The sequence below is a fragment of the Octopus bimaculoides genome, chromosome 1 (assembly GCF_001194135.2).
Source record: "Octopus bimaculoides isolate UCB-OBI-ISO-001 chromosome 1, ASM119413v2, whole genome shotgun sequence".
NCBI lineage: Eukaryota > Metazoa > Mollusca > Cephalopoda > Octopoda > Octopodidae > Octopus > Octopus bimaculoides.
The window spans coordinates 84,756,972-84,773,801 of NC_068981.1; the positions used below are offsets into that span (position 1 = coordinate 84,756,972).

Here is a 16,830-nt window from a genome sequence, read left to right on the forward strand (position 1 = left end):
AGAAAAACAGGAACAAAAATAGTTATGAATTCTATATTAAATAAAATTTCATTACTCATAGGTTTTTGTTTTTCTTTTAGTCAAAATTTGAGTCAAAAGCTTATATTTTTAGATCAGTTTGTTCATCAATAGTATTTTATGTGGTTCAATCAAAAAATAACAATAAATTAGTGATTGGAAAATTGAATCTTTCTTCTTCAAATATGATACAACTTTTGTAGGGATGCAAAAATTCAACTAATATTTTCTACAGCTGTTGTAGATAGAGAAGGTTTGGATCCGCTGTAAAGGAACAAAGTCTAAAGAGATGGTTTAAATATCAAATAGATTGATGATTACTTGTTACAAAACTTTACTAGAGTCAGCTTGGCCAAGAATGATGGGAAAAGTCAGTAAAATAGCAATCAGTTTAGCTACTGTGATGAATTCAATTGATTGTTTTCTCTTATTTTCAGGTTAGAAAAGTAAATAGTATTTGTTAGGTTAATCAAACTGAAATTGACATATGTATTTTATTCTTGATAGGGATTATAATGGTTTTTTAATTTAAATTGGCCATATCCAGCCAAAATATTCTGCCTGTCTTATGTTCAAATCAGCAAGATTCTGGCTTCTCACATCCATGCTACAATGTCATTCTAAAAGTAAGCAATCACATCATCAAAATCTCAGAGCAACAAGGTAATGTATGATTAATTCAAAACAATGTGAATAAATAAGCATTACATTTAATAGAGAAATTTGAATGCTAAAGGGTTAAACACAAAACCCAGCAGTTTTGTAAGGGTGTGGATTACTTAACTGGTATGTTAATTTCTTGGCCCTAGAAGGATGAATGTCAAAAGTGATCTGAGCAAGATTTGAACTCAGAATGTAAAGAATCCAAATAAATATCACAAAGCATGTTTTCTAGTATCCTAACGATACTGCAAGTTCACTGTCCTTCTAATAGGGATAGAAATGTCATAGAAGACTAGTCATATGTTTTAGATATGTTAATATTAACATGAGCATTAAAAAAAATCAACTAAACATAGTCAAGCAGTTAAAAAACAACAATATTATTGAATGTTAACTCATTTTTTTCAAAAGTACTTGAGGCAAAGGTCATAAAATTATAAGACCTAATGTAATCTTTATGCCTAATAACTACACTCTAACTCGTTAATGCTATACAAAATCGACTCAAGTATTTTACTTTTACCTTGTTACATTGAAAGGATCTTACACAGATCGCTAAATTTACTGAAATTTGGAATTTTATCATTTACATTCTTTCTTTTCTGCTCTGTTTTATTCCTAGCTACTTCTTTGTTAGATCCTTTCTTTGCAAAGTCAGGAAGGATCCATGTTGATCACAAGCACAAGCAAATCCATCCTCTTGCTGGCTAACAACTGACTTTGTGTGCATGAGATTCATGGTCTTTTCAGTACTTCCAGACTGGTGACACAGTCTCTTTAAATCTCACTTACCATCTTGAAGTTAAGAAGAATACACTGGAAAATGCTCTTGGGCTGGAACATCATTGGTAAGTTAATTTGATCAGGGTTAACAATAATAACAAAAAAGTAAAAATCTAGAAGCAAGTGTCCTTTCCGTAAGACACCAAAATGCCTGCCATCAGGTAAAAGTTCATTATTAGCAATAGAAGCCATATTAGTTCAGAACAGCATTTGGTATATCTTACTTAAGATGGATATACAATAAGAAAGCCACAATACTGTAGTATTTGCCTTGAGAAAGCATCTCATATAGACATATATATGTCTACAATTGATTTCAACTCAAGATTGATGAAATACTTGTCTGATAAACTATCCACTCAGCTATTTTACTTTTATTTGAATGCACACAATATAATGTAAGAAATTTACCTCAGTATTGTCTGTATCAATCATAATCAAAATCTTAATTGACTTAATTTGACTTAATCTCACTTGAATTAAATTCTTTAATTGCAACTAAATTAACTGACAGTAAATTTGTAAGATAATGAATTATTTCTCCACAGTATAGTTTCCATTATATTTCTATTTTGAACATTCCATCAAGTCTATATTTCCAAACTAACTTCTTAAAATTTTACTGATTTCAAATCAAAATCTATGTTAACTAAACATTTGTAAGACACTGATTCTAAGAATTCCCAAAAATACCGATGTACATCTTTCTGATTTGTAGACTATCATTTAACATACTATTACAGTTTCAAGACCATAAGTATCGAAACAAATTAATTTTGCTTTATAGACAAATACTTTTTTATTAATTTGGTCCGAATGCAGAGGCTGTGCAAGTGAGTGAGAGCAATGCAATTGAAATTCCTCTTGAACAGGTGAAGTCAATAACAGTCCGAAAACATGTGCAGTGAGGGTTACCCAGAGGGCTGATGTTTTAAAAAGAAACAGCTAGGTGTAATAGTTAATGTGGGGTCTAGAAGAAAGACACAATATGCATGGTGAGAGGGGATGACTAGGTCTGATGGGCCTAAATGGAGGTGACATGAGACTAGCCAGTTCTAAAGAGTAGCAATATAAAAGGCAGATGGAGAAGACACCTTGACTATGAGCCAGATGTTAGCGAGCAACCTCATACCAATCAGTTAAATAGCAGATTTTTTTATGCAATCTAGAATAACATGTATGTAGCAGCATCACTATCCTAAATGTGAGAATAGTAACCCATTGTGAATCTAAGCTGAGCTTTGTTGAGGGTGAATAGTTGTTGTGCAGAGGGAGTGTATTCTCTATCCTGGCCCAGTAGAGAAAAGCCAGTCTTTGCAACGTCGTAAAGCAACATTTTCCAGGAGAGATCCTCAGTGATGGTGAGGCTTAGCATTTCTATTAATATTGATTGTTCTAAACGCATTCTGTTTAAACTTACTGGTGGTACAATAATCCTTAATTGCTATATAAAATAATGGTACCATTGCAATAGTGAAAGAAACAAAATCAGGATGGCTTTATTGGAAAATGTCTACACAGTTTCTGAGTCAGTGTAGGTTAAGTGTGAGGGGTCTAGATTGCCTGCAGATGATGCCTGGGTACAGAGTAAAATTAGAGATGAATGAATGGAGGTGTCACTACACAGGAGTGAGCTTTGCTGAAGGTTATTCTCAAGGAGGTCATTGATGCATAGATAAATGCATGAGGTAGTACAAAACCAAACTCAGGGATATACAAGAGTTAATAGATTGTGATTCTGAGAGAGCTCCATCAGCCCACACCGTGGTGATTTACTGATGGAGATCTCTTGTTTAATTCAAGAAACAAGAGATGGATGAAGCACACAGACAGTTTTATCAAGGGATTTGCATACCAAATATGGATGGAAACTTTACAGCAGTTAAGGGCGCCAATAAAGGTTTCACTGAATTTATTGAGGACAGGAGCCCATCAGATTTATTTTTAACAGCTGTTGCTATCACACCAGAGATGTTGGAAGTATGTTCTAGAGAATGATATTTAGCAATGTTAGAGAGATTGGCCATCATGGGAATAGACCCCACTATAGTATGTTTCTAAAAATCAGGATATATCTTTGTAGTGTGTGTGTGTGTGTGTGTGTGAGAGAGAGAGAGAGAGAGAGAGAGAGAGAGAGAGAGAGATAGAGAGAGAGAAAGAGAGTGAGAATGAGAAGAGTTTGATGAAACTAGGTGTATTGTTTTGAGAATGGAAGGAATATTCAGAAGAGTAATGGTTTTGTTGATTTGAAGTGAATAGAGATTCTTTTGTACAAGATATGTATAGGTGCACGGTAATAAACATAGTGAAGGGAATACAAATAACTTAGGAGAATATATACTTCCTGTGTACTATATATAAGACAGTATATAAAATCCTCCAAATCTTTAAGCAAAGACTTTCCAAACTTTAAAGTGTTCACATAAATAACAGAAAACTGTGTGTAAATAGAATAGTAGGTGGTGCCTAAACAGAGTAGAAAATGTGACTTGTGTATACATAGTGTAGGAGTGATTTAACCACACATTCCCAATATGCATTATTTCTTTACTATGTCAGTACATACATGAAAACTAAATCCTTAAATCATCCATTGATAATTATCTTGAAATGCTGGTCACCTCCCACTAATACACTCTTGACTATTGAGATCATCTCCACTCTAAAACAGAAAAGGAACATTATCAGTTTTAGAAAAGAACATAGTGTTGTAAAATACACTTATTAGATAAAGTAAACAGTAGGATCCAAGGAAACTAGTGGAGGCCTATGCTGGTAATTAATAAATATGAAAAGTTCAATGGGAACTAAATGACTTTAACAAATGGAAGAGGAACTGTTTAATGTAACACAGTATCCTTTGTTGAAGAGTGAAAGGTAATACAGATCTCTGACAAAGAGTACCCTCCTGAAATATTGGTTGCAAATTTCAGCACAAGGCCAGCAATTTCGGTGGGGTGTACTAGTCGATTACATCGACCCCAGTGCTCAACTTGTAGTTATTTTATCAACCCCCAAAAGAATGAAAGGTAAAGCTGGTCCCAATGGAATTTGAACTCACAACATAAAGACAGACAAAATGCCACTAAGCATTTTGCCCTGCATGCTCACGATTTTGTCAGCTTGCTGCCCTACTCTCCTGAAATGTTAACTACCATATTTAATGGCATATAAGGTGCAATTTTTCTTTCAAAAATGTCTTAACCCTTAAGCATTTAAACCAGCCATATCTGGCCCAAATATTCTACCTGTTTTATGCTCAAACTGTCAAAATCTGGCCTCTTACACCAACCCTACAATCATCATCATCATTTAACATCCACTTTCCATGCTGGCATGGGTTGGATGGTTTGACTGAAAACTGGTAAGCCAGGGAGCCGCACCAGGTTCTGATCTGATTTGGCAAGGTTTCTACAGCTGGATGCCTTTCCTAATGCCAACCACAATGTAATTCTAAAAATATATAATCATTACATTGAAATATCTCAAGCTATAAGATAATGTATGATTAATTCAAGACAATGTGAATTAATAAATATTAAATTTGACATAGCAGTCTGAACACTAAAGGGTTGAAAAATAGCCCCAGTTTCTTATATGCAAATTTAGGCCTTCATTATATTCTTTAATGCGCTAAAAACTTTTATCTCTGGAATATGTGCTGCTGAAAAATTGGAGAGCATCTGGTATATCTATGCAGCTTTTATGCCCTCAAATATGGTAATTTATTTCATTGTTTAATGTATTTATACAAAATATTGAACACAAAATAAATATTGCTTTAGCATTACCAAAGTTTCTAAATACTGGTTGATAAATATTAATTTTGAGACTTTCTGATCAATTCCATTCATGAGATGTTGAATGGCCTTTTCATCAGTTTTTGAATCATTTGGTAAGGAATCTCTTCTGAATGAAGTGAATGAAGGACACTGAAGAATATTATATAATGACTCCATTCCATGGTAGAATTCTTCAAACACTTTCCTCCTTTCAGTCAGAGAATGTCTTTGCTTGTCACAGTGCTGACTTGATTTTGAAATTTTGTCCTGTTGCAAAAAAAAACAATGACATAGTCACACGAAACTATTAACATTAAAAAAAAAAACATATTTAACTCAGTCATTTGTCATTGCCTCCTTAAAGTCCAACGCTCGAAAGGTATATATGTGTGTGTGTGTGTGTGTGCGTGTGTGTGTGCGTGTGTGTGCGTGTGTGTGTGTACTTATATACGTCTGTATGCATATACATTTGTATATGTATATGTGTGTGTGTGTGTATATATGTATGTTTGTATGTATATATGTATATAAATATATATATATATATATTTGTATATAACAATATGAGAGAAAGAAAATGGATTTCACAAGACTCTTTGTTATCCACTATGATCATTTCAGTTCATCATGCACCAATCCCTCATGGATAAGATGCTGACATCAGGTAGCCAAATACTATGAACAGGCTTTAAACAGCATACTAAAAGGTGTATACCCAAATATAAAATTATCACTTGTGTGTGTGTGTGTGTGTGTGTGTGTGTGTGTGTGTGTGTGTGTGTGTGTGTGTGTGTGTGTGTGTGTGTGTGCGTGCGTGCGCATGTGTGTGTTTAGCCATTCAAAAATTATATTGAAGTAATATTTCATCTCCAAATATTTTGCCTTCCTTCAATCACCACAGACTTTATCATCACTCTACATACAATTATTATAGACAAAGTAAAAAAAAGAAAAGTCTTTCTCAAACCTTAACAGAAAGAATTTTATCCTCTTGCTTAGTTTGCAAGTTTTCACTGATCTCTTCCAATTCTGATATGTTCTGACGTAATTCTCTGATGCTTTCTGTTAGATTTTCATGCTCTGTGTTTTGTTCATTAATATATTTAAAGAGAGAGAAATTCTCTTCTTCATTAGCCTTAAAATTACTGATAATTGACTCAGTATCTGTTAATCCAGTAATTTCTTCAATTCTTCGAAGGGCTTTATCATATATTTCAAGCTGCTGCCCAGCTGTAGCAAAGTCTTTCACTTCTGAAATCAGGAAGTAACCTAGTCATTATTATTATTATCATTATTATCATTATTGAGTGAGAGAGCAGTGCATGCTCTCAAAGTGACACTGGGATACACATATACGAAGCTCAGTATACCCATCATGACGACCCGTCTGATAAGGGTACACTAGGAACATGCATCACAACCATATGCTCACGACATGGTGATCTTATATCAAGATAAACAGCATATAATTTTCTTCAGGTCGAGTAGGCCATCCTACTCGAAAGGTCCTTGAACAAGAACTGTTTAAGGATAATGAACAAATCACCCATTTTTCCAGAAGTGAATTATTCAAATCCCAAAGAATTCCTCTCAACACATGACTATGATGCTCCCTCACTACTCTTGCTTGTGATCAGAGATGCACCTATCCACCACTCCTTACACCACTACAACTATAACAACAGTGACAAGTAAGGCAAAGAGAACATTGAAACACACAACCTCAATCACTACTACTACCAGCACAAAATTTTAATACAATAGAGTAAGCAATGAAGCATGAGCTTTGCAAACAAAATGGAAAAGAGTTCATGAATGTGTGTAGAAAACTACAGACAGTTTATTTATTAGAACAGGAACTAAGAAATGTCAAAACTAATCTCACCAAAAATAATCGTATAATTTATTTCAAAATACAACAAATCCAAGAGGAAACCCAATGGAAAACAATATTGTGTGAATATGACAAACTCAAAATAAAGTGACTTGAGCAAATGAGGCAGGCTCACATTGAAGTGTCTTAAAGTAATCTGGGCATAAACCTTCATTGATTGAGGAAGACACTTTGGCAGAGTTAAGGTGAGGTTTCAAGCCAAAAAGGAGGCAAAGGAAAATTTAATAACTCTAAGGAATGAGGAACAGCTCTTGATTCCAACACATATATATTGATTGGAGAGTTATAAAAATAAGGGTGGTTGAGGTACCACCTGAAGTAGATATTGCCTTGTTGGTAGTGGCTGAATTATACAGTATAGAAAATAAGACAAGTATTTTGCAAATCCACAAATTAGAAAATGAAGATTGATCAGGCACAGAAATGGAACTAGTAATTCAAGCAAACTAAGAATGCATGGTGGCTATCCTTGATTTACTCAGCCTCCTAAAATGGCCTACACCTTTTCATAGCAGTAGAGAGCAGAAAGCTGAGTTGCTATATATGTGGAGACACAAACCATCTAAGAGCTGTCTATACATTGATTTCACTGCTACATCAGCATCAATGACAAAAACAACAGCAGCATCAAAAGCATCAGTATCAAGAGCAGAAGCACCAAAAACAGCAACAGCAGCACTGAAAGGAACAAAAACATAAACATTAACAACAGCAGGTACTGACACCACAGATCTGCAAAAAATATTGCTCACACCACTAACCTAAAGAGATACTAACACACCAGCCAACCAGATTACAAATATAAACAGATATATTCAATTACACCGACATATCCATTTCCCATACCACAGATTTGATTCAATGTGGAAACTTGCCTTATGAGGCTTGCCAGAATGGATACTTGTCAAGGAGTAGAGGAAAAAAACTGCAAAACAAAACAGTTGTATCAGACAAAAAAAATGAACCGCTTAGATGAGAAGACACAGAACCAATCAACAAATATATACCCACATTTGTAAAACTAGCACAACCACAAACACCCTAACATTAGAAACACCACCAACATTACAAACGCAACAAATGAAAATACAAACCAATCCACACCAATGATATAAACAGCACCACCAAAGTGAACTAACAGAAGCATCATCAACCACACATCCATAGGCACAAACAACAAGGACTTAATAAAATATATACATCAACACAAATATTACTCACAATGACAATATCACTCCAGTACATAATATCCTGACTCATTGAAGTTATAAAAACAGTTGAAGAAACTTAAAATAAACTGAAAGCAAAATATTCGAAATGAAAGATAACTTTTGAGGGAGTATGAGTAAAAGGCTTTATAAAGAACTGTTTGCAGAAGCACACACAAATAACTGGAAGAAGAGAACACCTATCCATCCACAGAAATGAGGTAGGTAGTCCTTCTCACTATCCTCCTACTTGGGGAATGTGTCCATACTCAGAATAGGCAGTATGAATACACATGGCCTGGGATCACCTTGGAAACATAGCTGCTCACTCAATGACCTCAGAGTACATGATACAGATCTGACGGCTATCAGCAAAACGAGAAGTTCTGAGGCATGGGATTTCATCTCACCTTCAGTAGCTACAAGTTGTACACATTTCCAAGGCTGCCAGGAACAAGTGGCAGATTATCAGTGTTGTTTTGGAAAGGGTTGAACCTTGAAATACAAACCATTTTCATGGACCCAGAACTAAGGTGATGGTGCTGAATATAACCAGTAGTGAATGCCATTCTTACAGATTAGTAGCTATGTATGTCCTGACAGATTCGGGGAGACCAGATTTCTTTGAACATTTGGATGCTTTCCTAGGAACATCACACTCTCTACTGCTGATAGGTTGTTGGAGCTGTATTTTAATTGTACACAGGGACTGCATGGACAATAGGTGAAAAAGTCTTGCAAACCTGCTCAGATGTTTCCAACTGAATAACAGGTACTGACTGGATTTCCCAAATGTGCCATTGTGGTCATGGACAAAGCATATTGGGTCATCCAGATCATATCTAAGTAGAATTTTCTGAAGGTCAGCAGACAGGAATAACATAGGCTGTCCACAAAATTGTGGTGGTTGACTTAGACAGACCTCACAGGCAGGGCCCTGATTACTAGTATCTGAATGTATCTTTCCCAGAATGTTAAGTTTACAGAGACCAGATTAGTGAATTAGTTAAGTGGGCATTTATGGGAGTAATTGTCAACACTTAACAGTCTTGTCTGAGAGGCATGGCAAACTGTTGAGGTAATCCTCAAAAGTCAGTCTCAAGCATACAACTCCTCAAAACTAGTTCTGCAGAGTGCTGCTGAAACATTGCATTCATCAGCCAGGAATCAGAGAGCACATAGCTTCTTTGTTATCATGCTTTGCCTTTGCCATTCAGGCCCAACGGTTTCAAATTTTGGCACAAAACCAACAATTTTAGGGGAAGGGGCTAGTTGAATACATTCACTCCAGTACTTGACTGGTTCATTATTTTATCAACTCTATAAGGATGAAAGTGAAGTTAATCTCAAAAGGAGTTGAACTCAAAACATAAAGAACCAGAAGAAATGCTGCACTACATTATATCCAAAGTGTTAATGCTTCAGTCAGCTTGCTGCTTTGATAATAAAAACTAGCTGGACCTGTGAATATTTCATGGAATTGATGGTAAACTTATTGGGTTATTTTTGAAAACTTTATCCAAAAAACCTTAAAGCATAGCCTGTGTTGTGTCTGTATCAAGAGATAATCATTCATCTGCTAATCATCGAAAAGTGAAGGAAACTGGAATATGATGATTACTTAATGCATTTTAAATATACATTTTAACCCTTTTGTTACCAACCCGGCTGAAACCAGCTCTGGCTCTGTAGTACAAATGTCTAGTTTTCATAAGTTTTGAATTAAAATTTTCCACCAAACTTTAGTCAAAATTTAGGTTCCTACCATTGTATTTAAAATAATTAAAAGAAACACAGAGCATCTCAAAATAAATACAGTAACGAAAGGGTTAAATACTTTATGCACAATTTTATAGACTTAATACACAGCATTCTCCCTCTTTCCCTATCACTCTTCGCCTTACCCTCTTTTTTTCTCTCCTTTTTTCTTTGCTCTTTGCATTTCCCTTCAAATAATCTTGTAAAAGTGTTCCAGACAGACTAAGTAATGGAGAAAAAAAACTTAGTGCAGAAAAAGAAATTGCACATTTCATTCATCACCACCTCTTCCTCCCCTATCTCTCATCCCCATCCATCCCCTCCATCCCCTCCGCCTCCCCTTCAACTAATCATGTAGAAGCGTTACGGACGGTCTAAGTAACAGAGGAACAAACAGAATTATTAAAAGATATTTTCTAATATAGGCACACAGCTTAAAAATTAAGCATAGGAGGCCAGTCGATTACATCACCCTCACTCTTCAAATGTTACTTATTTTAATGACCCCAAAAGGATGAAAGGCAATGTCAACTTTGGTGGAGTTTGAACTCAGAACGTAAAGCCAGAAGAAATGCCACCAAGCAGTTTGTCTAGCATACATACATACATACATACATACATACATACATACATTCATGCATACATACATACGTATGTACATACATGCATGCATACATACATACATACATACATACATACGTACATACATACGTACATACATACATACATACGGTCACCCTGAAATGTCAAAAAACTAAAGAATGGTTTTGTTTAACATTGTGTATCTTACCTTTCTTTAAGGAAATAGTCCGATCTTCTTTCAGGCAATGATGTATTTTGGTCTTTTGGGAAATGAATTCCTGAAGACTATCATCATGGTGAATTTTTTGGTCATATTTACGAACTTCCAGTTGATGTTGTGCAAGGTCTTTTGTTTGACGTTCTTGCAGACTTATGAGTTTTAATTGTGCTTCTTCTCTACATAAATAATAATAATAATAATAATAATAATAATAATAATAACTTTAAACAGTGACAATGAATCTCTCAATGCTGGAGATGTAAGAATTTCATGTAGCATTTTCCATGGTGACTCTCTAACACTGCTCCTCTTTTGTCTAGCCTTAGTATCTCTCTTGAAATTGCTCAATGATGTACAATATGGCTATAAAAAGTTTGATAAAGATATAAATCATCTCTTTTACATGGATGATTTAAAGCTCTTTGCAAAAAATGACCAACAACTACAGGGCTTACTAGCAATTGTTAAACAATTCAGTGGTAACATCAGGATGCAATTTGGCCTCGATAAATGTGCAAAAGCTACCTTTATCAAAGGAAAAATGACAGAAACATCCAATGTTGTTAATCTTGACCAGCAAAATGTCATAAAGGAGTTAAGACCAGCAGAGAGCTACAAATACCTAGGGGTATTTGAAGGTGATGGAATCGAATGTTGAACAATGAGGGAAAGGGTCAGAAGAGAATGTTATCGCAAGGTAAGAGCAATACTCAAGACAGAACTGAATGGATCAAAGGTCAAAGCAATCAATACTTTGGCCATACTGGTCACAACTTACAATTTCAATATCATTAACTGGTCAATTGCTGAAATATGTAATCTTGACAGAAAAATATGAAAATTGTTGACAATGTATAGAATGCACCACCCTAAGGTAGATATAGAACGAGTTTACCTGCCAAGAAAAGAGGGTAGCCATGGACATTTACAACTGATAGGTTTAAGCCACAATTGGTCTAAACACCTACCTGAAAAACTCTGATGATTGGATGTCAAAACTTGTCTTAAAGCATGAAAACAAGAAAGCATCATGCTCAGTAACAAAACAGGCAAAGGAATACATAACTGAATTCCAAATACAACAAATCCCAGAATTAGACGTACTGGAAGCAAGCACAGAAAAAGCTAAGCGTATGAAAACCCATGCTAAAACTGCTGCCTTAGATAAATAGCAAGAAAAACCTCTCGATGACAAATACTCAAAGAGGGCTAATAAGGCTGACATTGACAAAGCCCTTACCCATCATTGGTTAGTGTCTTCTGGATAAAATCAGAAACAGAAGGGTTTATCATAGCAGTCCAAGATCAATCCCTACCTACAAGGAGCTACCAGGCCAACATATTAAAGAACTGCAGAAGCCCGACGTGTATGTAAACAATAAAATGAAACCATTGATCATTTTGTCTCTATGTGCAGTCTTCTTGTACCTACAGAGTATCTCAACAGACATGATAGAGCAGCACAGTATATTCACTGGGTAATTTGCAAAAACCTGGACCTGGCCCATGATAAAAACTGGTGGGAACACAAACTACCTCCAGTGCTTGAAAATGATCGCATCTCACTCCTCTGGAACTTCACTGTTCAAACTGACTGAAAGATAGGTGCAAATAGATCTGACATTATTGAAAGACTTCAGACAAAAATCATGCCTCCTCAGTGATATGACTGTCCCAATTGACATAAATGTATGTCAAGACCTACCAAAAACTGAGCAAATGCTCTCATTTTCTGTGACCTTTTCAGGCATGTGCTTATATCATCTTTTTTCTGTTGTTATTCCATAGTGTTGGCATAGCTTCCAGTGTATGTAGGTCTCAGCTCTGTCATGTCTGTGAATATATTCCTTCTTAGCCTGGACTTGGCAGCCAGAGATAATATGATGAAGGTCAGCAATGGTCTTCCTCGGTCACAAGTGGACGGCCATCATGTATGTATGTATGTATGTATGTATATATGTATGCAAGTATGTATGAATATATACATACAATATATGTATATATATATTGTGTGGCAATAAATACTCAGCAAGCTTTTGCAAGGGCACCTGACTACTCTCCTATCAGAGCATGAAACATATGGTAGCTCACATTTGGCTCTAATATGCTATCAATTCTGCCAGCTTGCAGCCTTTAGTTTCAAATTTTGGCACAACCCCAGCAATCTTAAGGAGAAGGGTTAGTTGATTGCATCAACCCCAGTACTTGACTGGTACTTTGTTTTATTTTCCAGGAAGGATGAAAGGTAAAGTTGACCTCAACAAAATTTGATCACAGAATTTTAAGAGCAAGATGAAATATTGCTCCATATTTTATCCAATGTGCTATTGATTCTATCATCTCATCACCTTAATAATTGATACATAAATGTACGCTATTATGAAAGTGCTGTTGTTGGCTAACAAAGGGCCCTGATAGCCAAGCAGTAACACAGCTGGTGGGGGAAGCAATAGAGGTGACCTGCTGTGAGTGACACTTTCTGTGGGTTCAACACTTGTGGGTCTGTGTAAGCCTGTATGGGGTGGGGTATCTAGATATGGGGTGGTAGACTCAAGCATTTCTCTAGACGGCGCATGCTACTCTCTTATCACCAAATTGTTAAAAAGATGGCCTTGCAATAAATTGAAGAGGGTTAATTACAAGTTAAACAACTGACCTTTCCTTGTAAAAATGTGTGGCATCAGAGAGCATGGCATTCCTATCTTTGCGTATGCTATTCAATTCATTAAACATCCGACTATAAATTTGTTCGTAAGTTTTCCGTTCTTGCCGAATGTTATCAATTTCTTTTCTCAACTTGATGTTGTGAGATAGCTGCTTGTGGAAGTATGCCATTTGCTGTTTGGAACAAAAAGAAATGGATTAGTAACAGAAAGAAAAGATAGATTAAGAGAGAGGGAGAGAGAGAGAGAGAGAGAGAGAGAGAGAGAGAGAGAGAGAGAGAGAGCCAGACAGACAGACAGACAGACAGACAGACAGACAGACAGACAGACAGACAGACAGATAGAGACAAAGAGCTGATATCAAATGAAACTGATGTGAAACATTGCTTAAGATTTCATCGTGGTAGAGTCATGACAGCAGCCATTTAAAATACATATGCACTGTTTTACCTTTATATTTTACTGGTTTCAGTCATTGGATGACGGCCATGCTGGGGCATGCCTTGAAGGGTTTAGTCAAACAAGCCAATCTCAATGCTTATTTTTAAAGTCTGGTACTTCTTCTATCAGCCTCAGTTGCAGAACCACTAATTTACAGTGACACAAACAACCAACACTGATTGTCAAGTGCACACACACACACACACACACACACATACACACACACACACACGCGCACCCACACGCACATACACATACACACACACACACACACACACTCACACACACACACACGTAAGCAAGTGTAATAATATATATGATACTAATGCACTTGCTTGTTGTTCCTACACCTGTCTTCGTCTTTTCTTTTTCTGTAAATTTGAACTATATATTATACACTCACGTGGTTACTCCAGCTTGATGCTGACTGAACTTCATACTCTCTTGGACGTGCATCTTAACTACTTCCCGAACTTTCCTCTCCTCATCCACATACCAGCACTCCACCCGGATTACCACTGGATCTTTGTATGCTTTTGGACTCCACCTTCACAGATCTCACTGGCTATTTTCTTTGATGTAAATCACTCAAATCTACCATGACTTTTGAACTTTCTGAACTTTTATATTCCTCATTTCACATTGTAAGCTAGGGAAAATCTGGTGACTATTTCTAGCAGATCAAGAGACCACACTAGGACTCCCTCATAGCAAACTTAAGTTAGTGAATCAACTACCTATAAACCGTTCACCTAAAGGATTGTTTTTACAGTGGCACAAAACTACACCTTTGGTGGAGGGGTATAGTAAAGTAGAAGCTAGTACATAGCTGAAATTTATTTTATCAATCTCAAAGGGATAACGCTTCATTACCAAATTTTCTGTTGAAATACATTACCTTCATTTTAATTTTGAAACTAATGAAGAATTTAGGCAAATAACTTTGTCATTATCAAACTAGTATTTAAGGCGGTAAGCAGGCAGAATTAAAAGCACATTGGGCAAAATGCTTAGCAGTATTTTGTCCATCTTTTCATTCTGGATGCAAAATCTGCCAGGGTCAGTTTTGTTTTTCATCCTTTCTGGGTCGATAAAATAAATACCAGTTGAACACTGGAGTCAATTTAATCAACTTAGCCCCTCTCCCTAAACCTGCTGGCTTTGTGTCAAAATTTGAAGCCATTGTTAGCCCTTTCGTTACTGTATTTTCTTTCAATTACTTTAAATATAACAAAGAATTTAGTAAAATAACTTAGTTATCATTCAGTTAGTGTTAGGAACATAAATTGTGACTAAGATTTGGTGGAAGATTTTAATTCAAAACTTATGAAAGTAAGACATTTGTACTCAGAGCCAGAGCCGGTTTCAGCCGGGTTGGTAACGATAGGGTTAAACTGGTATTTGGGACAGATATCAGATTTTTTTCCTTTTCTTCAAACCAGTTGAAGATTCTTCAATTCCCAATGAATTGTTTTCAAATTTTCCATACAAGAAAATTTGAAGGAAGGTTTCATATAAGAACACTTTAAACAGGAATTCTGTATCATAGAAACAGTGTTGGTTTGAGGCAGGTTAGTATCAAATGTGTTAGTCAAAACATGAAGGGAAATAATTGTATACTGAAAGACATTTCGCTTGGCAATCATAACTAACCATACAATTTCTAACAAAAAAATATATTTGAAAGAAGAAAAGGTAATAATAAAACAGTAATGACCCTTTGTAAACGGTCCTCTGTGACATTGGCACGTTTTTCTAATGATTCTTGCTTCTTGAGTTTCAGATCCACTTCTGATATTTGACGCTTTAACCCAGCTGATTTTTGAAAACTATTGATCTGTGGGAAATAAAATGCACTGATTTGAAAATTTGATCAACAAATAACCAGAGCAATATTTCTCAAAGTGGGTTCCGAAAAACCACTAGGGTTTGGTGAAAAAAATTTTGTTTCACAAGATAAAAGCTAATAAGAATTTATTTCGTAAAAAGAACAGTAGTGCCTCTGTGTGTGTGTGTATGTGTGTGTGTGTGTGTGTGTGTGTGTGTGTGTGTGTGTGTGTGTGTGTGTGTGTGTGTGTATGTGTGTGTATGTGTGTGTGTGTTTATATGTATATCATACTTAACATGGGTATACTGTAGAAAGCTACACAACTGCAGTATCAGACTCAAAAGAGCATCTCGTGTATACACACACACACACACACACACACACACACACACACACACACACACACATATATATATATATATACACACACACACATACATTTATATATGTGAGTGAAGGGAATGGAAGAGGTTGTTACATGCTAAACATGTTTCGAAAGACTCACTGAATACATATTATGTAACTTTAAGGAGCTACATAAATGTTCATTGTGATGTTGATGAATCAATAGGTGTTTCTGAGCTATTGATTCATCATGCTTGCTTGTATAATCCTGATGAGCTGACACATTATGTATTACATAATCTTATATATGTTGTGCATACTACAATACACACCTGACTGTACTATCAGTATATCACAAAAAAAAACTTTTAATGAAACAATTGTAGCAGTACCAAATAACCCATTAACCAGTTTTTATTATGTTTTGTTGCCACACATAAAGTTCTGTTCATCTTTGGATACTACTGGGGTAACAAGTTACCAACATTATCTATGGATAAATATAAATATATAAGATATATATATATATATACACACACTTTATTAATAAAGCATCTTATTCTACCTCCAGTATTCAATTACTATTTTTTCCACCTTGTTTCACATTTATGTGCTTACTCTGATATATATATATATATATATATA

General features: G+C 35.6%; 1 protein-coding gene across 1 annotated transcript in view; it reads right to left on the minus strand.

Annotated features, from left to right (window-relative positions):
• Positions 1–4,081: 4,081 nt before the first annotated feature.
• Positions 4,082–16,830, minus strand: part of LOC106879798 (coiled-coil domain-containing protein 63) — a 16,470-nt gene continuing 3,721 nt past the window's right edge. The window contains exons 3-8 of the mRNA XM_014929507.1: positions 15,730–15,849; positions 13,565–13,746; positions 7,700–7,818; positions 6,214–6,497; positions 5,256–5,513; positions 4,082–4,126 (exon numbers count right to left, since the gene is read on the minus strand). Of these exons, the coding sequence (XP_014784993.1) occupies positions 4,082–4,126; positions 5,256–5,513; positions 6,214–6,497; positions 7,700–7,818; positions 13,565–13,746; positions 15,730–15,849 (1,008 nt within the window). The remainder of the gene's footprint in view (positions 4,127–5,255; positions 5,514–6,213; positions 6,498–7,699; positions 7,819–13,564; positions 13,747–15,729; positions 15,850–16,830) is intronic.